Below are 12,177 nucleotides of genomic sequence, written 5' to 3' on the forward strand. Positions count from 1 at the left end.
CCATTTTGTACCCTCTTTTTTTCTTCACTTGTTTTATTATTGCATGCGAGATTATGTTATTGAAATATATAGAAATTGAAGGAACAAAAATAGAACACTTTAAAATTTTTACGTACCTAAGAGTAATAATAGAAGAAACAGGACTTCTAGAAGCAGAAATCAGTAGCAGAGTAGAGGAAACGCTACAACTGTATCACACAATCAACAAGAAATTTATAAACAAAAGAAAAATATCCCAAAATACAAAAACGAAAGTTTTCAAAGCAGTAGATAGTACTGTTCTGATTTTTTAGAAGAATTAGATAATTTGGAAGATAATTGTGGGTACTAAGGCAACGGCAAAAGAGCAAGGTACAGGCCATATAGAGATAGAGATTTTAAGAAGAGTTAAAAGTGTTACCAAAATGGACAGAATAAGGAACACGGATATAAGGAACGAACTGAACAATTCACATTGCAGATTATGGAACAGAGACAGCTAAGTTGGTGGGATCATTACACCGGATAAAAGATACTATACCAGTGAGAAGAGTGTGGTATGCGTAAAATTTGAAACACAGAAAAAAGGGAAGACAAAGACAGACATAAGATGAAGAAACCGAAAGGATATTGGAGAGAAGAGGAGTGACAAAGAGATGAAACCGTAAAAAATGGAGGAAATATGTTATTAGTAGTGGACGACCATATAATCAAAGAGGTAATGGATTGTAGATACTTAGGTGTGGAAATATCTAGCAACAGGCATCTGTGGCAAGAATCAAAACAGCAGGCAACGACAGCAGCGAGAATATCTGGTTTCCTGAACGATATAATCTGGCGGAATAAATATATGAGCACCGAAAGCAAAGTCCGTATTTATAAGACATGTGTTAGACCCGTACTGACATACGCAGCTGAGACAAGGGCCGAGACAACAAAGACCAAACAAATAATGAGAACAATAGAGATGAAAACCCTAAGATCCATAAGAGGTATCACACTCAGAGATAGAATACGAAACGAAGACACATTGAGAGAGCTAGGCGTTCAAGACGTAGTGAGATGGACAGGAGCGCGACGACGCACGTGGGGAGACCACGTAGATCGGATGGACCCTGAACGTATGTCGCATTGGGCGAAAACACAAAAGCCCAACACCAAGCGACCCATAGGAAGACGATGGTACGAGAGTTGAAGCTCCGGATCGCAGCAAAGACTGTAACAGAAGAAACAGGACATAGTCCTATTACAAGAAGAAGAAGAAGAAGAAAAAGAAGAAGAAGAAGAAGAAGAAGAAGAAGAAGAAGACGAAGAAGAAGAAGCAGATGTTAAGAAGTAAATTAAATCTTACAGAATTATATAGAATGGTCTTTTATTATATAATATATAAAATTTACCTTTAGACCTTTTAGAAGTTAAATGTAGAGAAACAGATACTGCACCGGCACTTTGTCCCCAAATTGTTACGCGTTTAGGATCCCCTCCAAAATTAGCTATATTCCGTTGGACCCATTGTAGAGCAAGAGTTTGGTCTTTTAGACCCCAGTTTCCTGGACAGGTCAGATCTCCGGTACTTAAAAATCCAAATACGCCTACTCGGTACTCAATACCTACTACCACTAGACCTTCTTCCAAGAATAGTTCGGGGGAATTTGTTATTAACGATCCAGTTCCATTCTTGAAGGTACCCCCATGAATAAACACCATAACGGGAGCTGTTCCATTTAGCTGTAGAATGCAATTATCCCTGACTACGTACATATTTTTACATTATTTATCAGTTATACACAGGGAGGTTTGACGAAAAAGAAAGAGATACACTTCAAGGAACTATTTGTCTATCTAATTAGCCTTAAATGACCATTTCTGGGAATAGGCCTTCCCCGTTAATCTCCATTGGTTTCTATTCTGGGCGAACTGCATCCAGTCATTCCCTGCCGTTCTCTTAAGGTCACCCGTCCATCTCATCTGTAGTCTTCCCCTTTTTATTTTCTGTTCCCATGGTCGCTCGGTAGAATTCGCTCATTCCATCTTTCATCTTTTTGCCACAGAGTGTAGCCGGTGAAGATTCATTTAAGTTTTGCAACCTGTCTTGATACATCGTTCACCTTTGTTTTTCTCTAATCCATGAGTTTCTTTTCCTGTTCTTAAGACCGATACCCAGGAATATGACATTTTGTTATAAGCAACCACGACAATATATTTGATAAACCCACAGGCAGGTTTTTTTGATTAAAGGAGGACAGAGTTTTTCGATATTTCCCATTATTTTACTTTAACACTTAAAGTAGGGTAATAATCACCCTAATATATTTTAAGAGCAAAGGGGGTTAATTAAGACAACGCTTTAAAGCACTTGAAGCTGTATCTGGAGTGACATTTTTTGTGCTGCAATACTTAACCCCCAGTGTCATAGGAATAGGGTTTCTTTTTTAATGCGATGTTTTAAAGGGTCATATAAATGCTTGACAGAATTAAAGTCTGATATGAGCTATATGGTGACTAGTATAATTTATAAATTGAATCACATCAACGTAAGTACTCATTACCCTAATACTGAGTTATCATGCATTAGCACGAAACTGCCATATCCAATATTGCTGGCAAATGACAAGACATGATCTTCTAAAATAGTTTTAATCGACATGTCATCTCTCATTCACCCAATCACTACCACAAGCTCGGTATATCTTTTATACCACTCCATACGTCTATGCATCCACCAAAAATAACTAATGCTCTATAATGAGGGTAATAATATGGTATGGTCATGTAGAAAGAATGTACGATGACAGACTGCCAAAACAAATTCTTATGGGCACCAAGGGAAAGAAGGAAGAGAGGAAGGCCGAAACAATCATGGCTAGGCAGCATTCAGAAGGCAATGTCGAAAAGGAATCTTCACCCTGGCGAATGGAATAACCGACGAAGCTGGATACTGGGAACCGAAAGGCGAAGAACGCTACATATCTTCTTCTTCTTAAGGTGCCTATCCGTTCCGGATGTTGGCGACCAGCATGGCTATCCTAACTTTGCTTGCTGCTATTCTGAATAGTCCGGTTGTCGATGTATTAAACCACTTTCTCAGGTTTTGAAGCCAAGATATTCTTCTTCTCCCTGGTCCTCTCTTTCCAAATACCTTGCCTTGAAGAATGAGTTGCAACAAGCCATATCTCTGTTCATTCCTCATAACATGGCCAAGATATTCTAGTTTGCGCTCTTTGATTATGTTAATAATCTCGCATTCCTTGCCTATTCTACGTAGAACCTCAATATTAGTCACACGATCCACCCACGAAATTCTCAAAATGCGCCTGTAACACCACATCTCAAATGCCTCGAGTTTTCTCAAAGAAGCCTCGGAAAGTGTCCAGGCCTCTACTCCGTATAATAACGTAGAAAATACATAGCATCTGATGATAGAGATTTTGGTAGCAAGAGGTAAATCGTGGCTTCTGAAAAGAGACTTCATCATTATGAACGCTGATCTCGCTTTTCCTATGCGTTGTTTTATTTCACTTGAGTGGTCCCACTGGCTGTTTATGTTGGTACCAAGGTATGCGTAGCTGTCGACCCTGTCAATTAGTTGTTGGTTAACCAAAAGCTGTGTATTTAATATTTCGCGCTTACTGACTACCATATACTTTGTTTTTTTCGTATTGAGATCAAGTCCGTATTCTCTACTTATATCTGATATGCGCGACATTATTCTTTGCAAACCATCTAGACTGTCTGCAAAAACTACAGCGTCGTCGGCATATCTAATGTTGTTCAGACGCACTCCGTTGACTAATACGCCTTCCTGTAGTTCTCCCAGCGCTTGCTCGAAGATACATTCAGAGTATATATTAAACAGCACCGGGGACAGGATGCATCCTTGCCTCACTCCTCTATCTATGGAGACTGCCTCTGTTAATTGGTCTTCCACTTTAATATTGGCAGTTTGGTTGTAATACAAATTATATATGATTCTCAAGTCTCTATCATCTACTCCCGCTTCTTTCAAGATGTTTATGAGTTTATCATGTTTTACTCTATCAAACGCCTTTTTGTAGTCGATAAAACAAATATACACTTCACAGTCAACATCCCTGCATCTTTGCATAAGCACTTGGACAGCGAATAGAGCCTCTCGGGTGCCTAAGGCATCGCGGAATCCAAACTGCGTCCATGATATCTGTTGTTCGCATTTTTTATATATTCTGCCATGTATCACCTTCAGAAACGTTTTGAGTAAGTGGCTCATTAGGCTAATTGTTCTGTAGTCTTCACATGTTTTGGCATTTACTTTTTTGGGTAAAGTTACGAAGGTCGACTTTAACCAGCTTTGGGGTATTTTTCCAGTTACGTATATTTTGTTGAATACGGTTGTTATCCATTTTATTCCTTGTTCATCCATAAGTTTTAGGAATTCTACATAAAACTGGTCAGGCCCTACAGCTTTACCATCTTTAGTTGTTTTAATAGCTGACGTGACTTCTTCAATGGTAATCGGGGGTCCTGTTTGGCATTCAATGTCTTCAATGGTATTCTGCCTTTCATCTGCAAAAGTTACTTCCACATATTTCTTCCACGTGTCTAGTTTTTCTTCCACACTTAACAGTGGTTTGCCTTGGTTATCTGCCAAACACCCAACTCTTCTAGGTTTGTATAAGCCTGCAGCTTCTTTAACTTTTTTGTGCATATTGAATGAATCGTGTTTATGTTGCAATTGCTGGATTTCCGCACACTGTTCTCTTAGTCGTGTATCCTTAGCTATTCTAATTGCTTTTTTGATATCTTTATCTATTCTTTTGTATAATGACATGTCCTGATCTTTGGACTTTCGCCTCTCTTCCATCATATCTAAAATCTCGTTTGTCATCCACGATTTCTTCTTTATTTTTGGTGGTTTGAGGAATTTCTCACGTATGTCTTGTGAAACTGTATGCAACTTTTCTATCTCCTGGTCCATTACATCCGATTGAATAACGGTATTCAAGTTGTTCTGTATATACCGTTTTACACTCTGTTCTGTGTTTTGGTCTTTTAATAGCCTTATGTCGAATTTTGGATTGACACTACGTCTAACCTTCTTTAGCCTGAGCTTAATTTTGCCAATCAGTGGGTTATGGTCTGACTTGATATCAGCTCCTGGGTATGTCTTGACTGATGTTATGCTGTTACGGAATCTTTTATTAATCATGATGTAATCTATTTGATTTCTCACTATGCGGCCTGGAGTGTCTTGAGGTGATTTCCATGTATATACTCTTCTGTAAGGGAGTTTGAAGTAAGTGCTAGTAATCACAAACTCTTCTTCCGCCACAAATTCACCCAGTCGGTCTTCTTGCTCATTTCTTTCTCCAAGTCCAAATTGCCCTATAAATTCTCCCGATTTTCCCCTACCAATCTTGGCATTTAGATCACCCATAATCAAGGTTAAATCCTTTTTGGGGAGGCATTTTAAGGTGTTGGATAGTTCATTATAAAATGCTTCAATTATCTCGTCCGATTTGTCAGCTGTAGGGGCATATACCTGGATAATGTTAGTTGTAATTGGGTAGGTATTAAGTTGAAGGAGGAGTATTCTTTCCGATATAGGTACAAAATTTTTAACATGTCTGGCAGTTTCTTGATTTAAGATTATACCTACCCCATTTTCGTGTCTTCCATTAGGGTTACCTGAATAATATATGTGATGATCATTAATTTTACATTGCCCAGAGTTCGTCCATCTCATTTCACTTATTCCCATTATGTCTACTGATAGTCTATCCATCTCCTTGATTGCATTATGAGTCTTACCTGCCTCGTATAATGTTTTAACGTTCCATGTGCAGATCGTGAGGTTTATCTTTACACTATATTGGCAAGGATTTCTTCTGCTGGCGACCGAGAAGGCCTTGCCGTCTTGTGATTGTCCTTCTCTGCCGGATCTTGGTATCCGAGTTCCATGATCAGTAATATCGTTTCTATGATTTGTCGTAGTCATGCTAATTGTACTAGGGGTACTCTCCGAGTCTTTAATGCAGTGGTTCCCCGTTGCCTTCTGCATCTTTATGCCGTTGACCGTTACGTTGTTATTAGGTTCATCCGCCTTCGAGACCGATTTATCAATCTCAGGACAAAAAGGTGCCCTTCCACTTATCAGCTCATCCGCCCGAAGCCGTTGGCCAGTAAGTGGGGGGATTGCTTATACCGGCAATCGCTCGGACGTCAGAGCCTCGTTTGTTATCTGGCAGGATGCACCGAAAGGTCAGTATCAAGACCATTACACGGGCAGGTGAGGTTGACATTTGGATAGGAGAGGCTATACGTTGCGCATCACTATCCCTTACATCCCAACATATAAGCGAGATATAATAATAAAAATAATAATAATGAGGGTACATCATCTACTAAATGAACATCTTTACAAGACTATGCAGAAAGCTGTACTGTACTACTCGCAACGGCCAGATGTGTACGAAAATTTTTGGGAGATACACCTGCATACCAAGTCACCTAGGGCTAGATAACATGGAAAGAGTCCCACCAGAGCTCGATGCTTTTGATACCGTAGGTATCTGGGATGAGTCCTTAAATTTTCCCCTTAGAGGGAGTGTGAGCCGTATGGCTAAATCTGAATGAGGGTACCACTATCTCAGCTACTGAATTCCACTGACTCAGGCTTTAGCATCAAAAATAACAATACTGTTGTAGCGGAGCTTAATCATTTTTGGTATTTGGGTGATTTAAAACTAATGGCTTCAACTCGAAAACACCTAGATCAGATGTTAAAAACTGTAGAAACCTTCTCTAATGATATTAGTATGCACTTCGGTCTAGACAAGTGCCGTATCTTAAATATAGTCTGAGGACAGGTTCAGCCCGGTGGTTTCGATATGCAAAATGGCCAGAACATTGAGGCCATGGGTGAAAATGACATGTATAAATATCTCGGTGAAAAAAGCAAGCGCGGAAAATTGACCATAAACAAATGAATAACGAACTAACTTCTGAATTTGTACGAAGGGTAAGACAGCTTAATCGGCCATATCTCAATAGTAAAAATTTGTTTAAGGCATTAAACACGTACGCCTCTTCCGCGCTTAGCTACTCATTTGGTATTATCAAATGGTCAAAAACCGATATAGAAAGTCTTCAGCGGAAAGCAAGAACACTTCTCACAAAGGCACACAACCATCATCCTCGCAGTGCAGTAGAGAGAACAACATTACCGCGGTATCTAGGAGGAAGAGGACTCATGGACATAGGTGAGCAATTGGATAAACAAGTGGCTAACTTAAGAACTTATTTTCAGGCACAGGCTGAATCATCTATTTTACATCGTGCAATCTGCGCAGTAGATGACTCAACGCCGCTTAAACTGAGGGAACAAGAAATGCACATAAACCAACTATTTCAGGACGAAAAAATGCGCACCTGGATGGGTAAACCACTGCATGGACGGCATCTGAATGAGGTCAACCAAAAATATGTCGACAGTAGAGCGTCGAACTATTGGTTGGTATCAGGAAAGATGTTCCCCGAGACAGAAAGTTTCCTACTTGCCATTCATGATCAGGTTATTCTAACTAGAAATTACCTGAAGTACATTGTAAAAGATCCTCAGGTCCAAAACGACAAATGCCGATATGGATGTCAAGCCCAATAATCCATCCAGCATCTTACGGGGCGCTGCCAGGCGTTTGTCGGAACTGATTATAAAGAACACCACGACTCAGTAGGAAATATTCTCCACCAAGAACTAGCTAACAAACTTGGACTCGACCATCTTCCTTATTATCAATAGGTCCCTGATAGAATGCTTGAAAACGACAACTACAAGCTATACTGGAATCGCTCACAGACCAAACAGTGGCACACAATAGACTGGATGTCGTACTAGTTAATAAACGTACTAGGCAAACAACATTAATAGAGGTGGCGATACCTAACAACAATAATCTGCGTGTTAAGCACAACGAAAAGATCGCCAAATAGAGAGATCTCGAAATACAAATAAGGAGACAATGGAGAATGGAAAGTACCCAGACAATACCTATTATTCTTTCTACTACTGGAGTCATTCCAAAGAACCTCATAGAAAACATCAAAAAGCTGGGTCTAAATGAATATCTTTACAAGACTATGCAGAAAGCTGTACTACTCTCGACCTCCAGATGCGTGCGAAAATTTTTGGGAGATACTCCGGCGTACCAAGTCACCTAGGGCTCGATAACACGGAAATAGTCCCACCAGAGCTCAATCCTTTTGATACCCTAGGTATCTGGGATGAGTGAATTTTCCCCTTAGAGGGAGTGCGGGCCGTATGGCTAAATCTGGATGAGGGTACTTATAATATGAGGGTACTGGCAAAAAACTCCCACAGGGAATGAGGGTACTTACAACGGCCTGATTTGTACAAAAATTTTTGGGAAATACACCTGCATATCAATTCACCTAGGGCTCGATAACACGAAAAGAGTCCCACCAGAGCTCAATCCTTTTGATACCGTAGGTATCTGGGATGAGTTAATTTTCCTCTTAGAGGGAGTGTGAGCTGTATGGCTAAATCTGGAATGACGGTAGAACTGGCATACCGTTTACTATATGGAAGCATGATTGACAAAACTTCGTCTACAGAAGAGTTGGTATGCCAGTCGTAACCCCATAAAGAGCGTTAATTTTGATTGTGGCGGCATAGTGCTATGGAGTGTTACTTCTTGGAAAGGGCGTACCAAACTTGGGAAGGTGATCGGGTGAATGACAAGCATTAAACACATTTTTGCCATGAAGATCATGATTTGCAATTTACCAGCCATATTGGTTATTTCAGATTCGGATCACTTGATTATTAGAAAGGCGGTGTTCCTTCGCGTTATGTTATACTTGTTCGTCAATACTTGAGCAAAATTTGTCATTCCACTGGATTGAAGGAAGAGGCAGTATCGGATGGTCTTCTCGGTTACCAGATTTGTCTTCCCTGGATTTTCTCATGGAGACACGTAAATAGTATTCGATTACATTACTTATATCTCTAGAAGATTTACGTCAACGAATTGTCAAATGATGCCAACGAATCACTCCACAAATACTTTGGAATGTAGAAGAACGTTTCAAACAAGTTTTTATCATTGTATGGCATCGGAGGTCATCAATGTCAGCATTTGGTCAACTAATAAACAAGTAACCAGCTAAAAATGTTAATTTAAAAAGGAATTTTTTTAATAAATCAGATAAAGTACTGGAACGAATTTAAAATTTAAAGACTAGGAGGGAATTGCAAGGAATTTCAATCGTTATCTTATTTGACCCCCATTGCTATTAAAAAATATTGGGGTAATTGTTCAGTGTGATAGAAATATTGAGGCGAAGTAAAATAATCACTGTCGCTGGGTTTTTGGAAAATGTTGACGTAGTTCCTGATAATGCCACTGTTTCCTTTTCGTTTGGTCACTATGTATACTAAATAGCCTGTAAACCTAAATTCTTACCATGTTAATGATTTTTAAAATTTGGTTAACAAATTATTAATAAACAATATTTCTACTTACATTTGGACTAGCTACGTTTAAAAATAGACAGTCTTCCGAACCTTGCACTATTATGCCTCTACCTTGCACACATTGTGCCCTTTCTCTTGTACAGTCCAAAACACCAGTCCAATTGGATTTTGCAACAGACAGCTGGAAAAAATTGAATATTAAAAAAAAGTTTAGTTTTAAGGGAATAGGTGCAAAATGTCGCCTGTCAAAATGTTCAATGCGTTTTAAACGTATTATTTTTTTTTTCAAATCTTGAGAAAACTAATAATTATTTTGAAAAATTTATACGCAGAATGAAAGATTACATTATTACTGAGGACCGAAAGTCCCTGAAAACTTCTATAATATTTATTTTAATAAGCTACAGGGGTGAAAATAAAAGAGAAAATTTAGAGTAATGTTTAGTGTGAAAAGAAACTTTTTATTTATTATAAGTGACTTTTGGCCCTCGGTAATAATGTAATCTTGCATTCTGCGTTTAAATTTTTTAAAAATACTTATTGGTTTTCTCAGGATTCGAAAAAAATTGAATACATTTAAGACACATTGAAAACTTTGACAGGCGACATTTTGCGTTATTCCAGTTAATCGATAAGTGAATCACCTCGAATCTTTTAGGTGGTTCTGCATATGGTATACCATGGAACATATACATCTTATGATTTTTTTCTGATAACGAAGTCTTTCCTAAGATGGTACCTTCATTTGTGGTTACTTGAACATTCTGTAATAATAATATAAAAAATATTCAGAGTGATGCTGGGAATAAGTATACTCCACTAATACTACTAATGCTTGGAAAGCATTAGTAGGATTAGCGTTTATTAGCATTTAGATTCCATTCAAGACTCTCTTACACGTATTTCTGGGTCTACCCGTCATCAGAGGGAATTATAAGAAGACTGAACTGAATCGTCCATTTTTCATTCGCCCATGCGTTACCATACAGATCGAAGAACAGGATCTACAAAACTCCATCAGACCAATATGGATCAGTATGTCATGGATGCGAGATATGGATGATGACAGATAATATTAAAAAGGTGGAAGTCTTTGAAAGAAAAGTCCTAAAGAAGATATTTGGATCTATTAACGAAATGGAGTATGGAGATCCAAGTACAACCATGAATTTGGCCAACTGTTCAAAGAGGCACCGATCTCAGACCAAGGCCTATTTGAGCTGTAGTACCACTGTAGCGAGAAAGGTCACAGCGCTTCATTACCTTTCTTTAACAGGTGTGAGTTTGGAAATAATAAGAAAAAAAAATTAATATTCACGATTCTTTTTTGAGATCAGAACTAGGAAATACAAAAAAATATAATGCACTAAAGTGAACGCATTATACAGTGATGAGCGCGCTAATAACCGGCAAAATGGCACAAAAGATGGAAAACGTATTCAGTTGTGAGATAAAAAGAAATGAAACTAGTCGAGCTGGGCCATTTAGCGATATTAACCTATAAATTTACATTATATTGACTGTTTCCCACCTTTACACGTATCAGAGGAGTATGTCAACTAAAACTGTCACTGTGACAGTGGTAGTTTCCAAACTCGTGCGATACGTCTAAAGGTGAAAAACAATCCATATAATATAAATGTATAGGTTAACATCGCTAAATTTCCCAACTCGACTAGTGTCATTTCTCTTTATCTCACAACTTAATACGTTTTCTTCCATCTTTCGTGCTATTTTTCCGGTAAATAGCGCGCTAATTACTATATAGTTGAACAAACTATTTTAAGATTAAATATTCCACATGTTTATAAAACTATATCTTTTATGTCCAAGTCATAAAAATAAAGAAAATAATTTTACTAACATCTGAGGAAACTTCAAGAAACATTAGCGCTAAGAAATTTACAACAAATAATATGTGTTTCACAAACATTTTTGCACTGTTACATTGTAGTAGAGTTATATTTTTTATATATGTCTGCATATCTATATCAGGCCCATAACAAGTGCATGCACAATAAATTAAAGTATATTTTTGTAGAGCGTTAACATTTCGTTTAATATTTATTTGTATAAATTACTAATAGGCCTTGGGCCCGCATATACAATTATTATTTATGACCACACCGTTGAAACTTTTTGTACTTGTTATTTGGGTGGAGTCGGACAAATTTTGAGCTTGGCGCATTATGGTAGTGGGGCGTTTGTCTGTCAAGCGGTGACGAAGTTGTCAATTTTATGCAAGAAAAAAATTTATTACCACATTGGTCATTCTATTTTAATCAATGGATTTTATCATATAAACAACGAAAACAATTTTGTCGGACAAAAATATTGGGGCATATGACGCGTCGGACACGCTAAATATGTCAAATTTATGAAAATAATAAATTTATTACCACATCGGTAATTTTAACGGTATCTATCATAAAACCTTTTTACAATAATGTGGTAACCTTGTCGGACAATTTTCACGGGGCATATGCGCAGTCGGACGCACCGAAGATGTCAATTTCCTGAAAATTTTTTATTTATTACCACAGATGTCATTTTTATTTTGTACTGTTCTTTTACATGTGTAATGCATATTGGATCACTTGTCGGACAAAAATAATAGGGCGTTTTGGTACAATTAAAAGAAGAAGTAATTTTTATGCATACAGGGTGTTTGGTAAAGAATGGGCCATAGCTTAACCTCAGGTTCCTGAGGTTAAAATAGGCCGATT

The 12,177-nt window shown here is 38.0% G+C and overlaps 1 protein-coding gene across 2 annotated transcripts in view; it reads right to left on the minus strand.

Annotated features, from left to right (window-relative positions):
* Positions 1-11,388, minus strand: part of LOC126890500 (juvenile hormone esterase-like) — a gene marked incomplete at its 3' end in the record, with an annotated part of 56,103 nt that extends 44,715 nt beyond the window's left edge. The window contains 4 exon segments of one of the 2 annotated variants that reach the window (XM_050659483.1): positions 1,377-1,707; positions 9,501-9,632; positions 10,096-10,215; positions 11,316-11,388. In XM_050659483.1, the coding sequence (XP_050515440.1) occupies positions 1,377-1,707; positions 9,501-9,632; positions 10,096-10,215; positions 11,316-11,384 (652 nt within the window). 2 annotated transcript variants of the gene reach the window in all.
* Between the last annotated feature and the right edge of the window lie 789 nt (positions 11,389-12,177).

The sequence above is a fragment of the Diabrotica virgifera genome, chromosome 8 (assembly GCF_917563875.1).
Source record: "Diabrotica virgifera virgifera chromosome 8, PGI_DIABVI_V3a".
Lineage (NCBI taxonomy): Eukaryota > Metazoa > Arthropoda > Insecta > Coleoptera > Chrysomelidae > Diabrotica > Diabrotica virgifera.